This window comes from Tympanuchus pallidicinctus, unplaced genomic scaffold, assembly GCF_026119805.1.
Source record: "Tympanuchus pallidicinctus isolate F22 unplaced genomic scaffold, pur_lepc_1.0 scaffold1, whole genome shotgun sequence".
NCBI classification, from domain to species: Eukaryota; Metazoa; Chordata; class Aves; order Galliformes; family Phasianidae; genus Tympanuchus; species Tympanuchus pallidicinctus.
Window position 1 is genome coordinate 70766444 of NW_026294618.1, and position 21821 is coordinate 70788264.

Sequence of the window (21821 nt, forward strand, 5' to 3'; positions counted from 1 at the left end):
TACATTCACTTTTAGAAACAAAACAGATAAAATATACTTCATGTACATTCTTTTTCAGAATTTTCTAAATACATCACTTATTTCATGATTAATCACAAATTTTCATTTTTTCCTCTGAACAAGTGGGATTACATACAAGTCTGAGCAGGTGGATTAGACCTCTAAATTCATGCATAGGAACCTCTGCCTTTCTGGGCAGCTGAAATGCACTGCTGAAATTTGTTTTTGATCAGTCTCCAACTCTTCACTTCTGTACATATCAATCCATAACTCTGCAATTTCACTCAGCTACATTATCTCAAGTTTTTTTCAAGATAATATCTAGGAATGAATTTATATACTCATGAAAGTAGAGTTGGAAGTTGGAAAAAGGTTGTTTTAGATTTAAGCACCACAATTTCCCAAGGACATGAAGTTCAATATGCAACTTCAGAGTTCAGCTTGAAAATTTCAAAGACATTTGCTTTATATTTTGTCTAACCATCAAACACACGTATGATAAACATGTAGACGGTTGAGTGCCTAATTCTTCAGCATATCCCATTCTGATAAGCACTGACAGGATTAAGCCTTTCACAATCAAGCAAATTATTCTGTAGGCTACAGTTGAGTTTCAATTGTGTGTTCTTTCCTCTTATTGCCAAGAATGCAGCACTTCTTGCTTAAATGAACCAGCTTTAAAGAAATGCTAAATTATCATCCCACACATTTCGAGCCTTCAAACTAATATTTAGGACATTATCCTCAAACCTTGGATATTGTCAACCTATTTCCCAGACAAGTGCCTACTTATTAGCCTGCTACACAAAAAGTAGCAACAAAATCAGGACCACAGAAGTGTATTCTGAGGATGCCTCACTGCTCGTTCACAGAACAGTTGCATCTGTCTGATACTTGGAATGGATTCTGGACTCCAGGTGAAAGAACGTGCTCATCTACCACTGTGACTCAAAGACTAAAGTATACAGAATCTTCTTGGTGTGAAAAGCCAAAAAAGTGAGTCCAACTGAAGCTTCACTTTTAGACACTAATTAGGAGAAGCTGTCACAGAACTAGGCGAATTGTAAAAGAAGTAGATTTCAAACATATCTGTGTATTTCTCAAGGACAAATTACAGGCAAAACTTTGCTCAACACAAAGACATTTAAATTGCCTTCTCAAAGAACTCTCCCCAGGAGGAGATCTAGGAGTACAGGCATTCAGCTCCCAGTTTTTAATTTCATCTTTGGTCTGGGCACCTAACTTGTCACATGTCACAGTAGTTAAACTGTGTTTAACTGTAGTTGCTGCTGATGCCTTTTGCTATATCTAGCCTTTTAAAGCTTTTTGCTGTATCTATAAACATTTCTGTTGTTTCTTCCTCTTTTTATCTGTAAAAAGAACCTCTTTACCACAGACTTCAACGTTAGCTCATTTTCAGATTATCTGCGATAACTTCCTTTTTTTTTTAATCAACCTACTTTTCCCTGCCTTCACTCCTCTTCAGTTTGACTAAAATGGTATTGCAGCTCAACCCTCTAAAAACTCTTCATCATTTTCCTAGTCTGAGTACACATTTTCACATTTACAAGACTATAAGTACTAATCAACCTCACTTCATATTCTTGTTTTAATCACATCTCTCTGTCAAGCTATTAGCTATGCCTCTTGCTATGTGGAAACGACCTTGCCGATTAGAAACATTTCATGTTTCAGGACCCACATATCATAATTGATCGTTTCTCTCCTTTTTCATTATTTATATTCTGTATCATGCCTTCCCCAGAATAGCACTCATGCACTGCACTTGATTTGTTTAAGTAATCTAGAGATTGCTTCATGAGAAGAGAGAGCCTCTGTATTCCAAGCTTTTTATGTGCTTCATGGAGAGTAAGAATTGAAATTTATGTTTGTGAACATTTTTTGGAAATGAGTATTTGGAAACAAAATTTGGAAATTTGGAAATTTCAGAAATTTTTCATTCTTTCCCTATTCATTCACATTTAGTATGCCTAACAAATACTCATCAAACCTGATATATTTGAGGAACATTCAATGTATTTTTTCCTTATGTTAGATTTTACCAAAAATATCTGTAATGAGATGTCAGAGCTCTTCTACTAAATAAGGTAGACAGTATAGCAGTAACAGCATTTAATGATTTCAGCCAGAAATTTTAAGGATGTACAAGAATCGTACTTCAGATTTTTATATAATTTAGCTATTCCAAACATGCAATATTATATCCTTGAAGATGAGAACTACATCACTCCAGAGAGAAGGACATTAAGCAGAAATAATGCGAACAATAAGGGACAGAGAGCACAAGACCTAAAGTTTTCCTAAATAATTAAAGATGTATGTATTTACAATTTTTAAAAAGAAATTCTTTTGTTATGATTACAATTGAATTAGAACAGAGCTAAGATTTAAAGATACCATCCCATACTCTAACATACATTATATATTCAAATCACAAGCTCTGCTTTGTTTAATTAAAAGCAGGGGAAAGCATAAGGACTAGTAATGAGTTACACAATCCTTTGAAACTATGCAAATAGTGTGGTAATGAGATTAAATCATTCATTTTTAGAGGGATGGGTTCATTTTATTTACACTCTTAATTGCTTAAATAGGATCCCAAAAGGTGGAGGACAGGACATTGTTTAGATCAAAAAGTAACAAGGGTTTCCTACTTTATTGATTTGGGACTAAAGGGGAATGTTGGTGTCCTCATCAGTAGGATCCTCTTAGAGTACACTCTTATCACGAACAACAGAAGTCACTTGTTTCATATAGAATGAACTGTAATCAATTAATTCCCTCTGATACAATCTCAGAATTACTGTTGAAACTCAACAAAATAGCATGAATCTTCAAAAGTTGTTTAAAATCAAGTACACCAGAGTTCTACAGAACAGAGATATCTAAGGCATACTAGGAAAATGATGGACATTAAAGGTATACTACCTTGCACCATCTGGCAGTTTCCTATCAAAAGAAGTGCTGCGAGGAATGGCTGTCTGAGCCTGCTGGAGAAGCTGCTGGCACTGCAGTCTGTCAGATGTTCCTAGGATTGGAGAGGCACGAGAGAGAGGCTGCCCAGCGGGAGTCGGCACCCGATGCCAAGTGGTATTTCTTCTGAAAGGGGTTTTATACTCACATGGGGTGCCTTCACTGTCAAGTTTGTATTCCACCATGGGTATACGACAAAGTTCTGAACAACCCCTGTTGGATGAACAAAAATCATGATCAGCCTCACTGGAGAGAACAGAAAAAACAATCTTGTAGTCAGATGTACAGGCATTTTTTTTCTGGGTGCTTAGAGGCGTTCATATAGCGTTAAGCTGTCCTTTGCATGCTGCAAAGCTATCATGCCAAGCAGGTGGGAAACGTCAAAATAGAGGACTCGCTCTCCTGTGCTCAAAAGTTTTGATCTCTCTCATTTCTCTTCAAAAAGACGAAAATATTAAGCTTTAATTTATATATTAATGTGAAGAACACTTCTCCTATGAAGACAGGCTGAGGGAGCTGGGATTTTTCAGCCTGGGGAGGAGAAGGCTCTGGGGAGACATCATTGCGCCTTTTCAGTACTTGAGGGGAGCTTGTAAAAAGCAGGGAGAGATCAACTTTTTTCAGAGTGTGATAGTGATATGGCAAGAGCGAATGGCTTCAAACGAAAAGAAGGGAGATTTAGGCTAGATTTGAGGAGGAAATTCTTTACTCAAAGGCTGGTGAGGTGCTGGCACAGACTGTTCAGCGAAGCTGTGGATGCCCTATACCTGGAGGCATCCAAGGCCAGATTGGGTGGGCCCCGGGCAGCCTGAGCTGGTGGGTGGCAGCCCTGCCTACAGCAGGGGGTTGGAACTAGATGATCTTTAAGGTCCCTTCCAACCCAAGTTATTCTATGATTCTATGACCAGAGTTTCACATAATAAGAACTAGTAGACATAAGGCATTTAGAAATCAGCAAACATCAAGTTCTTCAATCAAAGTTTGTTTGTTTAAATTTGGTTTGTTGGTTTGTTTAAATTTCATAAATTCAAACAATTTCTTAATGTAAAATTTACATATCTGAAACTACAAAACATGTTTGATGCTTTCCAGCAATCCAGACAATCCTTAGTGATATTGAGAAACAGCCTTTATAATCTGTCCTGTTCCCACTGACTACACTGTGATGTCAGTGATTAACTTGTAAATAAATATGTTTTTCCATTTATTTCTAAATAGTACTTCCTAATATTCCTCTGGGAGTCTCCATGCTGTGAAGACAAATTGTGACGCAGAAGAAAGAGACAAGCTGGAAAGCTTACAACTTTGGTTTGAATCTTACAGCATCATTAAATACTACTAGCATTCCCAGAAAGCTCAGATAACATTAGTGACACTGTTGCCCAAAAGATCAGTCTGCCTCTAGGGTATTTTCTGCAGACTCAAGCTGGACTTGTGTTAACAATAATTGTTTCACCAATTCATTAACAGAGATTACCAATGATTACCACTGCATTTATATTTCACATTCTCACAATAGTACCTATTGTTTCTCTGCTTGATAGATAGTATGTACTAATTTAATTCTGTGAACAGCCTAAAAAATTCTATTGATGCACACCAAGTTAAAGCAAGAAACAGTCAAATTTCACTACTCTGTCCTTGAGCTCAGTCCTAATCAAAATTTGCTTTTGTTGAAAACTCAACATTCATAATTTCTGACTAAATTAAAAACGCTTAGAGAAATTGTTATAAAGTTGCATAAAATGTTTATAAAGCGTGTACAGTCCTAACCTTGAAAATACTTTGGGACAAATGACTTAACACAAATACACAGTGCATATTCGTATAGATACTATCCCTCAAGGCTTCTCAACAAAACCTTAAAGTAATACCTTCACTCCCAGTGTTTCAGTAAGCAGATCAAAATTAGGTATTATAAAAATGTTAACAATGCTATTCAAGGTTGCTGAAAAGAAGACGTGTATAACTTTAACAACTGCACTCCACATATTCTGTACCTACCCAGTGTAAACCACCAAATGCTTCTGGCTGCTGAATTTTATGGTACTTGAATAGGAACAGTGTTTATCATGTAGCATAAAAACCTCAGACCCCAAAAGAGGTAAAGAAAGAATTAAAGCCATAATACAGAGGATAAGCATTGTGGGTGCATATTCGTAGCTAGTGCAGGGCATATCGTGATAAAGATGAGATAAAGAAGGGTCACGGGAGTACTCTAAAACAGAACTCAGAATTCCTGATTTTTCAAGCTTATTCTATGGCTAAAGCAAACAAACGAAACAACAACAAAAAAAAGCCAACAACCAAGCACAACAGAACAAAAACCAACAACAAAACAAACCAACAAACAAAGGACAAAAAACTCAACAGTAAAATCTAATGAGTAAACTCTGATGATGTAGTTGGACATAGAATTTCTTGTGTTATTTTAAACAAAATCTAAGGAATCATGCTAACACTGTAAAAGAACATTATTTCTGCAAACTTAAGAACTCAGAAGGTAAGAAATCTCAAAATTAATTCTGCATACAACTTCATTTTACTTTCTTTCTGTCAGTGGAGTGAAACAACATATTTAGTATTTTGCTTTTAGCAGAGTTCTTTATCTCATTCCATGCATATAAAGATCAGAGTTCGCTGGAGAGATGCTGCTTAATATGAAATTATCATTATGATTGAATATGTTAGATATTAAGTTGTATTTCTGTACTGATTTACGATGAGAAATTATTTGATAGGTGCATAATTTCACTGGGTATAAAACTCATTTCCTTCCAGTTCCTCTTATCACAAAGCATCAGAGAATGGCTTTCTGTTTTAGCATACCTACAGAGGTAAGAAGACCTTAACGGTCTCCTATCACAGAAAAAAAATGGAGCTACAGAAAAACCAATATTATAAAATTATCAATTAATTTCAGAAGATCAATTTGGTCTCTCCCACCTCCCCTGCATGAATGTCACATTTATTCAGACTGCCACTTCAAACCAGTTCATTTATGAATATTTCTAACATTGTTTCACCCTTCTGAAAAGTCATGGAGCACACATATTGGATTCCTAGAATGAGGAATCATGTGGCAAAGGCAAGTTAAGCAAATTGCACTGAATTGCACGAACATTTATACTGGAGAAGCCTAAATAGAAAGAACTTCTCCAGTGCAACATTCCACTTCTTATAAGACCATCTTTCTCTTCATAAGATTCCACATATTATTCACTATGTGCAACAAATGAGACCAATGTCTAAGGCACAATAGCCTCTAGCAGTGCAACCTTGATTCATTTCCAAAGCAGGCGATAACATTATGTGAACACAGAAGGTTCTCAGAGGAAAAAAAAAAAAAACAACCATAAGATTGATTATTCAATTAAAGATTTTCATAAAACCTTATATACAAAACAAACAGAACAAAGAGTGTGTAGTTGATAAAGCAACGTTAATATTAGTTTAGCACACTGTGTAATTCTTCAGGCAGTCATATTCATTATTTGAATAGGAAGTTCAACAATTAAGCTGGCAACTATTTCAATCATTCTTCTGCTGATTTCTATGTATTATTTCATTCATTCCTTCATTCTCATAAATCTTAAGTGTTAAAAATAAAACATTCCCTCTCCAACTTTAATTATTAGGGTATTGATTTCACAGTTTGTCTTAGTAATTGAGAAAGGCAACTATCATTATATCCCTTATTAATTACTTTGTAGGGGTTTTCTAAAGTATTGTAAGAATATCCATAGGCTCTAAAAGCAAAATAGATTGTTACTAACATCAGTTTGACTTAGCTTGCTAACTAAATCCTTATAGCATGATGTAAGAACAGCCAACAAACTCTCCATCAAAGAAAATTATTTTCAATGCCTTTAAACAAGTATTTTTACTGTACTAAAATATATTCCCCTCGAGGACAAATTACAATGAGAGAGGAATAAAAAAAAAATTAAAAAAAGCATGAAAATCTAAAAATGTTACTTTGGAATCCAAAATGGACCCCACCTTCTTAACTGTCACAAAAATCCCACGATACTCCATGGCTAAACTGAACTACTTTATATGACTTCCTTTGTCACATAAGATTATTTATTTTAATGTAAAAGTGCCCAACTATTCAATTCAGCATTTATATGGAAAGTAATAATTTACTGCTTCACAAACACTGGCTAAAGAACAGATTGGCAGTTTACTGAGATACATAAGACCATAACTGTAACTCTGTAGATCAGAAACAATGACAACAAATTATTTCATGCCTGTAATCTAACAGGGATTTTATTTATTTGTTTATTTAGCTATGGAACTGTTATCTTGTATGAAAAATAACTGATGAAATTAAATGCTATTTCCTATTAAATACTTGGACCATTATCTAGCTTCTATTTATAAAATCACAACTTATTCCACTGGATAAAGATTATAGAATTTGTGCCAGTACACCATGATATATTTACTTAATTACTTTTTAAACTTTTAAAATTCAGTTCAAAGAATATGTAAAGATAAATGTGTATTTTAAGATCTTAAAAATTTATTTAAAACTTACATTATTGGGCTCCATAAATTCATATAATGAGAATGTTATTCTCAGTTTCCAAAGTTATGAAAGTCTAGAGATGAAAGGACACAAAAAGCATTGCTTGATCTAGTAAAGCAATCATGCAGACATCAGTTTAACTATTTAAAAAACTGATTTTAGGTGAAAGTTATTTTACACTGTGGCATTTGAGGTTGTCGAGAGCCCACAAAAACATGATTTTTAATTTTTAGATTTCACTCATCCTTACGAATGATTTGTTAGCATAACAAAACCGGAATAACTGGTTACAATTCAACATTAGGTCGATGTGTTGCAGATCTGAACTACTAAGGGGGGCTGTAGCGATAGAAAGGTATTTATGGTGATCATCAATTTTATTGCAATTCTGTTGTTATCACCATTTCAAATCAATATATATCATCCTGCTCAATAAAGAGCTATTATCTACATGTGCCAGTACAATAACTAGTTACATTCCTCCAACTTAAACTTTGAAAGTAATCTCTTCTATTACTGTATATGTTTATTCTTACTCTCCAGCAATTCTCACAAGGTGTCACAAGGAGAACTCGCCGTGCATCTATTAAATCCATATGATAAAACAGATTGATTTCATATAATTGTATAGATTTGATTAAAAAGCAGAATTTATTAGCTTAGTTTTTCTTAGACTTGTGCAATTAAGTAAGATAAACATACATTTTCTTTTCTGTGACTCTCTGAAGTAGCTCCCAGAGATTACCCCTGAACTCTATTGACTCTCTACGTCAACTACAGAGCAACCTCAAGATATTGGATAAAATCCAAATGGCCTCAGACAACTTATTTGGTAAAAAATGAAAAGAAAAACATTCCCAAGTTATGACATCTAAGTAGTCCAGACATGCATCAAAGAAGGGAAAAATATCATTTGAAAAATATTAAATGTGTTTTAGTTTAAAACAATTTCTTTACACAACAGATGTATACAACTGCTTAAGGCAAGCTCAGGTCACAAGGCTGCTCCCACTTTTTCTCTCCTAGTTTTAGGGGGATAATAACTGTCTGTCAGGTCCTTCTCTGAAGAGCTGAAGCTGACAATCTCTCCTTTATGAAAGAACCTTTGTTGTCTTTCGATCTTTATTACAGAATCTTGGCATTAGCAAGCTGACAAACAACTTGAAGCTTCTTAAAAGCCTCTATGCCCACAATGTTGTATGAAAAGGGCAGGAGGAATACAGGCAGGACACATGCATTAGATGAAAGGAACTAGTCGGGAAATAAAAAAAGGGAGAACAAAAACACAAAACAACCATGGTGTTTGACTTCACAGAGCAAACAGTGAGGCAGTAACAATCCTTGCAGTCTCCACTGATGGAAAGTGGTACTCAAGAAGAGCAAGGCACATCTCCAATTCCCAGTCAATATGAAGACAAATACATAAGAAGATTGTAATTGCAGGGGTAAAGGCTTGAGAAGCTACAGGCAAGAAGTAAGAATTACTGAGAAAACAAATAGGATGGATTTTTGTGACATTGAAGAGAAACACTTTCAAAATTAACCAGAAGTCTGCAAGAAGACTTGAAAAACCCAGGATTGGGAAAACCAACATCTAAGCACTCCAGACTAAGATATGGAAAAGGTAAATAACAAAGAGAATATAACAGAGACAATAAATGAAGAACCAAGTAAAGACATAAGGATTTGAGTTCTGAAAGAATTGAGTTCAGAATGAAATCTGATTCTGAAATAATCTTAAAGATAATTGAGAGAGAGAATTAAGATGAAGATCTCATTTCAGAAGATACTTGAATCAGCCATGAGCAAGTAGCAGGTGAAAACGTTATTCAGGACCCTGAAATTCAGGAGAGCCAAGTTCAGCTCAACACAGAGATAACCAAAAGATATGGATCTTGTCAGTCCCAAGGTGCCAGCTGGATGCTGTCACACTGCTCCTTTTCTTCCATCTCTGGTACCCAGCTGGAGTTGGGAGAGCTGAACTTGGCTCTCAATAATTGTTGGACAAGATCCCCTGGGAAACTATCCTGAAGGACACAGCAACAGAACAGAGCTGGCAAGCACTTTAAGGATGCTTTTCTGACAGCCCAAGAGCTCTTCATCCCCCTGAATAAGAAATAAGACAGATGAGGCAGGAAACGAGCAAGGCTGGTCAGGATGAGGGAAAAGAAAAAAAAAAGGAAAAAAAAAGGAAAAGTGTAAGCAGTGGAAGTGGGTGGCTTAAGAAGAATCTAGAGATGCTGTTCAGATGCGCAGGGATGGAACCAAGAAAGCCAAGGCACAGATAGAATTGAACTTGGTAAGAGAATGTGAAAAACAACAAAAAGGGATTCTTTAGAGACGTTGGGCAGAAGAAACAGGCAAATGAATTTGAGAAATGAGAAAAAAAAAAAAAAAAAAGAGCTGGCCTACTCACATGTGGAGAAGACTGAGGTACTTATGTTCTTTTCCTCAGGCTTCTCACACCACTTGTGTCCTGGGAGCACTAAACAGGGGTCAGGGAGCAAAATTCCTCCCATTCTAAGAGTGATCTGAGACAGCCAGCATGGCTTCACCATGAGAAGATCATACCTCACCAATCTGGCGGCTTTCTATGATGGAATGACATCATCAGAGGATAAAGAAAAGGCAATTAATGTCATCTACCTAGACTTGTGCAAGTCCTTTGACATGGTCCTGCACCACATCCTTATCTCTATATTGGAGAGAGATGGATTTGAAGGGTGGGTTATAAGGTGAATAAAGAACTGGTTGGATGGTTGCAGCCAGAGGGCTGTTGTCAATGGCTCTATGTCCAGGTGGAGGTCAGCCATAAATGCTGCTCGCAAGGGGTCTGACTTGGGACTGGTACTCTTTCAATATCTTTAATGATGACACAGACAGTAGCATTGAGCACTCTTTCAGCAAGTTTGCCAATGACACCAAGCTGACTGGTACAATTGGCACAATAGAAGAGAGAGATGCCATCCAGACAGACATGGACATGGCTGAAAAGTGGGCACTTAAGAATCTAATGAGGTTTAACAAGGCCAAATGCAAGGTGCTGCACTTGGGTAGAGGCAATCCCAGATATGAGTACAGACTGGGAGAAGAACTCTGCAGACAAGTACTTGTGGGCCCTAATGGACGAAAAGCTGGGCATGAGCCTGCAGCATACTCCTGTAGTCTGGAAGACCAACAATATTCTAAGGCTGCATCAGAAGAGGGAGATTATCGAGAATCCTCCAACATTTTCATTCTTTACTTCAGTGTGAGGATAAATGATATTTTTCAAAGCAGTTTCCCATACCAGCAAAAAGACTTAAATTAATATCTCCTGAATTCTTTGACACAGAATAAAGACACTGAACTACAGATGACTATGAAGCTATCAACAAGTTTCAGCAATTGCACACGGCATAGTAATCATCTAGACTGATAGTACACCAATCTTAAGATCAGTTCAGTGAAACATAGTTCTGAAGGTGTATTTTAAACTTTGCTACTTGAAACTTTCATCCATTTCTTTAACAAAAGAAAAATGACAGACTGACTATAACTTCTGATAAAGATAAAAATCTTTCAAGCGTACTCTAAATGGTTATGCATATATGTATTTTACTTTGATTGAGGGACCAAGTGAACAATTTGAATACCCGGGGCTTCTATCAGCTACAGTACATACATAAAGTGTGATCTAGATGCACGCATAGTGATGTTTGGATTGAAAAGTGTCAGACTCACAGAGATATGATCAGTGGTATGGTTGAGCTAGATGACAGTATTCAGTGGTGAACCCCAGGGCTCAATACTGAGTCCAATCCTGTTTTAACATCTTCATTAATGATCCAGATGAGGGGACAGAGTATGTGCTTAGAGACTGCTCATGATTCAAAACTGGAAGGAGTGCTTGATACCCCAGGATGGTTGTGATGACATTCAGAGGGATTCTCAACAGGCTGAAGAAATGGGCAGAGAAGAAACTCCTTAGTTAAATAACGGAAAATTCAAAATCTAAGTGAAATAGAACTTCTCAGCTCAAAAAAGATCATGGTTAAGGAAAGGGTGGAATTTGATCAACGCATATGAATACTTGATGGAAGGATGAGAATTGGACAGAATCAGGCTCTTTTCTGTTGTGCTTAGGTTCATTGGGCTCAAAATAAACAGAGAAGGTTCACTCTGAACATTAGAGGCACTTTTGCATAAAATTTGTATTTATTTATTTTACTAGTGAAATGAGAACTGTGAATAAGTACATCAGGTTGCTCAGAGAAGTTGTGAAGCCTCATTCCTTGGAAATATTCAACCTTCTCTAGGTGGCCCTAATTGAGTAAGGGAGGCTGGACAAGATGACCTCCAGAGGTTACTTCCAACCTCAATCATTTCATCATTATGTGAATGCGTAAGTTTACTAAGTCAAACATAGGAGAAAATTGTATCTTTGCATACAATTATTCTTTGCTGCCATGCTTACTGTTACTTGGAAAGAAGAAAAAGAAAAATTATCTTTATTAAGCAAAAATCAATAACAGAGGTGTGATTCAATGGCAGGATTTTGCAAACATTTTACCCGAAACGATAATTTGCTATTACTTTGAGTTGTACAGAATGTAAGCAAAGGTCACTTATTTTTAATATTCACTTCAACACCTAACCATGAATTTTTTTCCACTAATGCACTTCCCTAGAAATGAAAGCTCAGTTCTAAAGATAGTAACAGAAATTATTTCCTTTTAAGAAAGTTGGAGGAGTTTTTTGTTTGTTTGTTTGTTTTGTTTGTGGTGGCAATGGTGATGAGGAAATGGTTGGACTAGATGATCTTGTAGGTCGTTTCCAACCTTGTGATTCTACGATTCTATGATTCTCATTCTTAATGCATACAGTTCTTGCCTTAGAAGATAAACAAGCATAACATATTGAATGAGCTAGAATTGCGGTCTCAATTTGAACAACAATTGGCACTGTAAATATCTCATTCAACTCACACGATTAGGTCTTCTGAAATTTAGGCATACCAATGAACTTGTCAAACATGAAGAGTAAAAAGAGGGGAGCTAGAAGTTGCTTCAAATTAGCGAATAATCTGACAGAAGAGATAGAACTCCTGTCTGATACTGGTAGACACTGTGGTATTCTTTCCAAATGATAATAAAATGAGAAAGCTTTAAACCAAATAAAAGAGATACAATATAAATCAGCAGTAGGATACAGTTTTACCTTGAGTCACTAAGATTTTTTTTAAATTAAGGAAAAAGGCTTAGTTCAGCATAAAAAAAATACCCAGTGAAGTTGTCTAGTAGATCAGCTTATAGCATTGAATGATACACTAATATTGTATAGATACATATAATTGCAAATATTGAGCTGGAGCTTCTTAAATAGATGTTTATATCATATACACACACAGATTGACATTTTTTCCTCTATTCTCTCTAGTTAAAATAAGTTAAAACCTACCAAATACTTTTCTTGATAAAAAGCAAGTGACTCTCACTGAAGAAAAGAAAGTATTACGTGTTTCCTAGGTTACATAGTTTCCATCCTTGGAGTTTTTGAATCTATGACTAGATAAAGCCCTCAATAACCTGGATTCACCTCATTGCCATTGCTATTTTGAGAAGGTTGGACCAGATATCCCTGGGATCCATTCTACCCTGAGTTATTCTGTGTTCCCATAAATGAAAAAAGTTTTCAATGAAGATAAAATCAGTCACAATTTCTGTAGACAAGTTGCATATTCCAACCCAAATATATTATATCCATACTGGATCCTTAAAAAATATCTTGTGTAATATCAGTTACATATGCCCCAACGTATTTACAACCAAAAAATTCTCTGCTGAGCCACAATTGAGTAAGCAATACATTAAGTTTCAAAACACAAACATTTGGCACTCTCAAGGATTTTTTCAATCACACTGAATAACAGAGAAGAATTAAAGAATTTTGAAGTCCATCTCTCCACAGAGCTCTGTATGTTAGTATTGCCCTTTTTATTGCTTGCCTACAGTAACTGTACAAAACTTCAGCAATTATAAATAGCTCCTGCTATGAGTTCAATTCATAACTCAAGTATGAGGAAAACTCAAATATGTTTTTTCTTGGATCAAAAATATGATAAGCACTCACAATTGGTTTCAATTTTGCACCTTATTATCTCTACTTTTTTTGTTAGATTATTCCTGGGTAGAGTCCACATGTTATATATATTGCCTAGATTTTCCCTTATTTTGATGCACATCAAAGTAGAAAAAGATGCTAGTTGAATAAAGTTTCAGCTCACCAAGGATTACAGCAATGCTGCATTTACTTATCCCCACTTTCTCAAGAATGATGGATTTAGAGCAAGATCTTAAAGTGCAAATTGTAGGTACAAACAAAGGCCAACTTCACAAATTCTTTTCCATGAAAATTATACTGAGGGCGATGAAACAAAAAAGTGATTTTTTTTTTTTTTTTTTACAAGGAAGTATTTTTCCTTTTTTCATTACAGAACCATGATCATCTGTTTATTTAGACAAGAGACAGAACACACTTTTTTATGGCCCAGTATATGGACAGTATGGGATGTCCCATTCTGTATGTATAAGCTCTGTGGTTTGCTGCTTTCCGTCACCTTTCTGAAGGCAGGAGTGGCAGGCACTTCACAGTGCTGGGGAGAGCCAGAAGGTCTTACTGTGACACTGTCTACATTATTAGGAAAGAACTCAGTCCAGGGACCAAAAAGAAAAAAAAAAAAGTGGCCTATAAACTATCCCACCAGTTTATGACAAAAAAACCCTTAAGATTTGAACTCTTCCACTAAGTTAACTCTTTCACACTTAAACTACTTTTCCAAACATTCAATACTCTGCTGGATATCTGTTACTTAAAGAAGCCTTAAAAACATGATTGTCTGATAAAATCACAACCATTTAAGAACAAGTAACAGAATTGGAAAGCACTGAAGGTCATTATGTTTACTTTGCACATAAAAGTTTGCAAAGTTTATGAGAAGAAAATCTCAAAAGAAATGCAGTTGTGTTTAATAACAGCTCCAAGGCAGTTCTAGTTGCAGGTACAAAAATATTTCCATTTTCAAAATTACCGGCAACAACAGGAAAAAAAGCCTGTTCACAAACAAGTGGAAACTACCACTGCCACTTCTCCTACAGTGGTTGTACTTGGACTATTGCTTCCCATCCATCCTGAATATCTTACTTTAAGCTTCATTCGCTTTCTAAACTTTCCAGAAATCGTTTAAGCATTTTTGATACATAATTGAACTCAGACACATAAGGGTTGATGTAGTACTAAAGATTCTGAACTGAACGCAACAGTCTAGAGTTTAAAATGGATTTACAAGTACTTGAATTCTTTGATTGGATTTGACTGATTAAGGAGATAGTGTTCTTGAGCATTACTGTGATAACACAGGTGAAAGCAAATTGTAAGTGAATTGTTATTCTCTTGTTAAAGTCTGTATAGTTTTAGCTACTGAGCTGCAGTAATATTGACAACAGAAGAATACATCAACAACTCTGAAGGGAAAGACATGTCAGAAATAAATATGACACAAAGATATTTATTCAGATCTGAATGTACTGACAACCACGTTTGTTCTCAAATTCTTTAAATTACAAAGCAGTATATTTTTCTAATACCCATTTATCCCTTCTAACTAAATATCAGCTTGGTGCCATGTAAATAATTACGATTTCTCTATTTGTTCATGATTATTTAATTGCTGGAGCAATCTGAAAAGAGTAGGAGCTTTGTCTCAAATTCATTAACTCCACAGGATAGCAAGTCCTGGAAATCCTTACCCATGACTGGGGCTTTTGCATATACTCCTATCAAGACGACAGGTAGAGGGATGTACTTTAAGTAACGGAATACATTTAGCGAGTAAACTCTCCTTCCATTTTCCTAACCATTCTGTGACACATTCATTTCTAAACACTTCAACAATTCAAATAATTTCATGCTACCCCCCCCCCCCCCCCCCCCCCCCACACACACACACAAAACAGAAAATATTTAGTAGCCAAAAAAAAAAAATTTGTTAGTAGCTCTTTGCTAATTTTCTCAGTGAATATTTGACTACAGAGATTTAAGCTTTTGGAGTAGCAAATGTCTCATGGGTAGAAATGTGTTTTAGTTTTGTTGATTGTTTTGAAATAGAGGTGAATACTGAGAACAGACAATTGGCATGCAATTAGAGAGCGAATATAACCTTCATCAGGGCACATTTAATCCTGCAAAAGGGATGCTTTTTGTTTTGTGGAACCACTGATTACACTCACATGCCAGAAAACTCTACAGGTGGTCCCTGTAGAAGTGGTAGAATTATGATTCAATTATAATTTGAATATCCTGCCTTCCTTAGCTACAAGAGAAAGGTTTCCAAGCCACACTCTAGATTATGTTTGTAATCCACACCACTTAGTTCTCTCATACAAGCCATTAGGATTTGTATTAAGTTTGATAGGGGTCCCAGGATTAGTGATACATAACTGTAGGCAGTTGGCACGTGTAATTTGGCACAAGGATTGAACTGAACCTCATGTTATTTCATCTCTTAGTAAGGAAATGAAGGAAGTGTGACACGGCATTTTGCAAAACTGACTGGTAATAGATTATTCAGATTATTGCTTGAAGCATAATCATGGTTTTGTGGGATGCACTATTTTAATAAATCCAGTGAATAAGCAGCCATAAAAAATGATCTTAATCACACTGTAGACATTATTCAATACCACCAACAGAATGATGGTGGAGGGTGGTAAAATTAAACCTCAGCTGTTTTTGGACTTTTACTCAAAGGATGTATTCAAAGAGCAGCCTCACCAGTGCCAAGTACAGAGGCCTTCTTTTCATCCCACAGTGTCACAGGTCACATTTGCTAATTGAAACTGTCAATCCTGTTAGTTAGTATCTATACAATTTTCTGTCTGCTCTATATTATAAACATTTGGGTCAGGCAAGCTCAAAACTTTCAGTTTATCAGATGCTTTTCAAACTAGGTGGCCAAAAGCATTTTACGTGTTTTTGGGAGTCAGAGGGGGAAATGAGCGGCTTTCTGTTTCAGTGAGAAGCTGGAATTTGAGAGAAAAGAAGCACTGAAGAACATTTCTATTTTATACTACAGAGATATGCTGAAAAGAGCTGAAAAATATTTCCATGTGTTCTTCACATTTTAGAATAGAAACACTTTTTTAAAAAATCATTTTCCTTAGTAATTAGTTACAAAGTTGACAAAAATGCAAAAAATTTATAAACAAGAACAGCTTTTGTAGGTCTTTCCCAGTTTGATGGCACTCCTTAGTTAAAACTCCTCCTACACACAGTGTGCCATGTATCTTAAGCTGATGTGGAATTTTAATGTTTTATTTTTAAACATGTAACTAAGATAACAACTCATACAGTACGTATTTTTCTATCAGAGACTATAAAATACACACTACCTTCAACATAATACGATCAGCTCATTAAGCTCATGTTCTGCAAACAACTTGGAAATGTATACCAAACAAGCCAGTGAAAACTCATACCCAGAAGCAGATGGTGAGAACAGCAAAGCTAAGCAAAGAGATGCTTAATTGCAAATTCTATCCAACTAAGCAAAATGATAGTATTCTACATTCACAGACATTTACTTCAGAAAGGAACCCAATGCTTCAACGTGCAGGTTGAGGCAGGGAAGGGCACTTCTGTGTCATTCATCAGGCCAATGTCTACTTGGATAATTGCCACCAATTAAACAGTATTCATGTACAGCTGGCACCAACTTCACAGAACTGTATGCTGTGTAAAATTTCAAGGATTGTTGTCTTGCCAAAAGCAACACATCTATTTTTTTTTCTGTTAAATTAAAAATCAACGAGAGATTTAAAGATGGCCTTTTACAAGTAGACAAGTAATCCAATTTACTCTAGTACAGTTCTCATTCAGAATAAGCCAAATTAAAATGTCTGAAAAAGTGCGTGATAAAAGACATTATAATAAAGTTTTATATTTTACCTACTTTTTATCTACCTCAATAATATTAATAGAGAGAAGAGCAGACATACTTGTCACAGAAGAAAAAAAGTAATGCTGACACAAAAACATTGCACTTCATCCCTGAGAACAACTGCACAGTCACCATAACTTCTACTACAGTCTTTTCCCGAATGCGTGCGACCAGTTCTTTCATGCTCCAGTAAGGGTTTTTTTTTTAAAAAAAAAAATTGCTTTAAGAGATGATTTCACAGGTTAAAAACAACATTTAATAATAATAAATTAGATTTCTGTGGAAACTGAGGAGGACTCTAGGAGTTGGTATTCTTTATGTACTGTTTTCCTAATTTTGCTAAAATTTCAATGCAAGAAAATAATAACAATCCTTTTCCATAGTCAGCACAGAAACTAGAAAGAAATAAAAGCTATAGTTGTCAGAAGATTCCAGGTTTCAATTAGCACTGAAATATAAAATCAGCCTGTGGAAGGAAAGAAGTCACACAGGCTTTCATAGTGGCTCAATCATTACGCAATAAAGTTTACTTCTTGCTCTTTCAAGCCACATAAATGTAAATTTCCCTTTAAATTTCTTACAAGATCTCACTGTATCTTCTGTTCTAAACCAATAACTGTTTTGGAAAACACTTTTGGGAAAAGATTGTTAAGAGTCTCAATAGTATTATCTTTAAACATCAATATCTATTTCCAGAGAAACTGTGTAAGCAGTGTCAGAGGAAAAACAAAACAGATGCAAATATCACATTGAGGACTGTTGTTCCTTACCTTCTAGGTGCTCCATCCTCGTGTGGCTGAATAATCACCACTTTTACAGTTACTGATGTCCGTAAAAGGTCAATCATTTGTTCATGAGTCAAAGTTGCCACAGCCACTTTACAGATTTCAACCAGGCGGCTCCCCTGCCTCAGGCCTGCTTTCCATGCAAAACCGAAGGGCTCCACATCGGCCACTATTCCTTCAAAGTTCACGTGAAATCCAAGCTGGCCCAACCCATTCCTCCGAAGGGTCATTTCTGTGGTTTCGCATCCTCTGGTCACTATCTAAAAAGGTATCAAATTGTTAGGACACTCATTTCTTTGAACACACAGACAAATCACTTTTGAAGCAGTATAAAGCCATGTATTGTTCACAGAATCATTCTGGCTGGTGGAGACCTCTAAAATCATCAAGTCCAACTGTTAACCTAGCATTGCCAAGTCTACCATGTCCCTAAGCACAAGATCTACACATCTTTTAAATACCTCCAGGCATGGTGACTCAGCTACATCCTGAGCAGCCCGCTCCAAGGCTTCACAACTCTTTCAGAGAAGAAGCATCTTCTAACATCCAACCTACACCTCCCTTTGTTGCTTGTTGCTTGGGAGAAGAAACAGACCCCCTCCTTGTTACAACCTCATTTTACGTAGTTGTAGAGAGCAATAATGTCTCCTCCGAGTCTTTTTTCCCCTAAGCTGAACAATCTCAGTCCACTCAGCCACTCCTTGTAAGACTTATTCCCTATACCCAATTGACATTAGATCATAAATACATAGGTCACTCCAAGATAATACCTCCTGTTTTATTTCCACAGAAACTATAACAGATACAAAAAGCACAGTAACTTTGATAAATTCTCAGCTACAAAACACTATTTTTCAACACAGACACCACCATTAGCTATAGATTTACACATGTGATAAAGAAGAGACTGCATGCTGTGCTCTTAACAGATTTGTACCAGTGAAGGTGAAACACCATCGCTGTCACCACTGCTGAAATGCACCACTCACCACCTCACTGTGCTCACATCCATTGTTTGTTCTCCATTAAATATTCACTAAGAATAAATGAAAGTCAATGGGTGCAGTTTTTTCAACATGGAGAAATTTAGTGACACACCTTTGCTTCATACACACTTCTATGATAGACACCATTTTGTCACACTCTACTGGCATCTGTCACACAGTAACAATTTAACAGAATATTGGTGGGAGGATTCAACCTCTACTGCCATACCACTAACATACATCTCTGACATCATGGGCCAACATAATAAAATAGGAGGCATTACTTTCAGAGCAGCCCTCATATTTAATTGCCATTAAATGTTTAATATACTAATACTAATCATAGTTCTGACATCTGTGGTTGTTGGTTTCTTGATAAGTTAAAATGAACAGAACACTTCACAATATTAAAATCTTACATGCCCAATGGAAGCAGCTGTCCTGTGTCAAATTCCTTTCCTTCCCTCACCCCAGCCCAACATGAACTGAACGCCACTTATATCTTATTAAAACATAACAACTGCTTTAGCTTCAAAATTCAAAATAAGCAAAAAAGTAAAGTCCTCTCCTGTCAATTGCCTCACTCTTGTAGGCTGACTGATTGCAGGTGCACATGCATTTTTTCTTCAGTATTAGACATACTGAAGATACAACATGAGCCAAATTAAGTCAAACATTTGACTTCTAGCAGCAGCTCTTTTTCCAGACTTCAGCAATGTAGATCATTTTGATTTATTTGTACTTGTAGTCAGGTTCCTAGCCACCACCACCTCCAGATGCAGACCTCTAAAATGGGATAAGATCTGCATGTCACTAGGAAAGTTAGAAACTTTATTCAATTAAAATTATTTCTGTCCCTATATAGAACACTCAAAAACTTTTAAATGCAGATTTTGCTAATTAGGCTCATTTTTATATATAACGTAATTAATCTTTGAAGTTTTGCTCAGTAAACCTACAGCAGTCTGTATGCTGTGCTACTTTGCCAGATTCCAGGGACCAAATCCTAGCTCACTTCCAAGATAAAATCATGAGTTTCTCTAACATTCCTCTTTGTTTTTGTCACAAAACCAGTATGCATGTTAGCGCCATTACTACAATTACAGCAAAAACTTAATCACTAGCAAAACATAGAATCACAGAATCACCAGGCTTGGAAAAAACCTCCAAGATCATCCAGTCCAACTGTCTGCATATCACCAATATTTCTCACTAAGCTATATCCTTCAGTACATTATCAAAATGTTTCTTGAACACCTCCAGGGATGGTAACTCCACCACCTGCCTGGGCAGCCCATTCCAGTGCCTAACCACCCTGACATTATCAAATCATATTATCAAAAATGTTTGTTCATAATGTATATCATTCTTTCTCCTGCAAGGCAAATATTTTCCCTTTACAGACGTATATGCTAACAGCATAGGTCAAGGGATCTTCCCAAGGTCATAGTGAATGAAGAGCATGCCTTGTTTCACTGTCTGCAGGTACACTGTTTGCACTTTATTTTAGTAATCATTACAAAGGCATGCACATTATCCAACTTTTGACATCTAATTTAGCTACCTTAAGTTAGGAGGCTGGTGTCTGTATATCATTCTCCCTCTCCATTTTCTACTTGAGCCAGAATTTGGGAAGAGTAGCTCAGTAGCTTATTGTGTGCATCCTACAGAAGCATGATCCAACCTAATTCAGGGCTTTATGGGAAGGGCATGGAAACACACAGCTGTGGACAGTGCAATGTCACTGAGACTGGCTAAAGCTGTCACAGAATCCTTTCACCACCTGAGCCAGATGATTTGACTAGGTGCAATTTCATGGGAAGTTTAAGCAGATCTAACACCTTGTTACCTTTCCCTTGCATTACACTACGTCTTGTGCAGCCATGCAGACAAAGATATGACTCATCTGAAAAACAGAGGCTTTTGTTTTCCTTGCTTGTTTTTCTAATAATATTTCAAAGGAGTGGCGGGCAGAGAATGAACAGACTGTCCCTTTCAATTACAGCTACAACCAAAGCATATCAACATCAACAAATGAACTTAAAGCAAACATTAAGCTGCAAGTTACCTTCACAGCTTCCTTTTTATGCTTCCTGTTTAGACAAATCTTTGTCCATGTTTGTTTTAGAGCCTGGAAGGATGGGAGGCCTAACTTTAATTCCTCCTCAATCCAATGGTTGGTGGGAAAAACTATAAAGCATTTGTATAACTTATGCCTGCAAACTGGCCAGCTGAAAGTCAGCATTTTCAATACCTTAGTAAGTTTCAAAGCATTAGCACTATCACCTTTAGAAATTACTTTCTATACAGATATTTACTACCTATTAGGAAAAATTAGAACGTATGCATACACACAAAGAGCTACTATAAGGCTACTGTTAGGGAGCTGATCAACCTAAGAAAATCAAGGTAATCCCCTCATTCATTAAGGTCTAATCCTTACCAATCTGTGAAGCATCAGAAAGATCTTGCAAGGATCAGATATTTCAAGAATCATTGTCTGACAAATTTAGGCTATGTAAGCTGTAGCACATTGACTTCAC

At 36.3% G+C, this 21821-nt stretch overlaps 1 protein-coding gene across 4 annotated transcripts in view; it reads right to left on the reverse strand.

The window, feature by feature from the left end:
- Positions 1-21821, reverse strand: part of SIPA1L2 (signal induced proliferation associated 1 like 2) — a 141099-nt gene that overhangs the window by 32029 nt on the left and 87249 nt on the right. For all 4 annotated transcript variants that reach the window (XM_052702425.1, XM_052702196.1, XM_052702344.1 and 1 more), the window contains exons 10-11: positions 18278-18552; positions 2950-3207 (exon numbers count right to left, since the gene is read on the reverse strand). In XM_052702425.1, coding sequence (XP_052558385.1) covers positions 2950-3207; positions 18278-18552 — 533 coding nt within the window. The remainder of the gene's footprint in view (positions 1-2949; positions 3208-18277; positions 18553-21821) is intronic.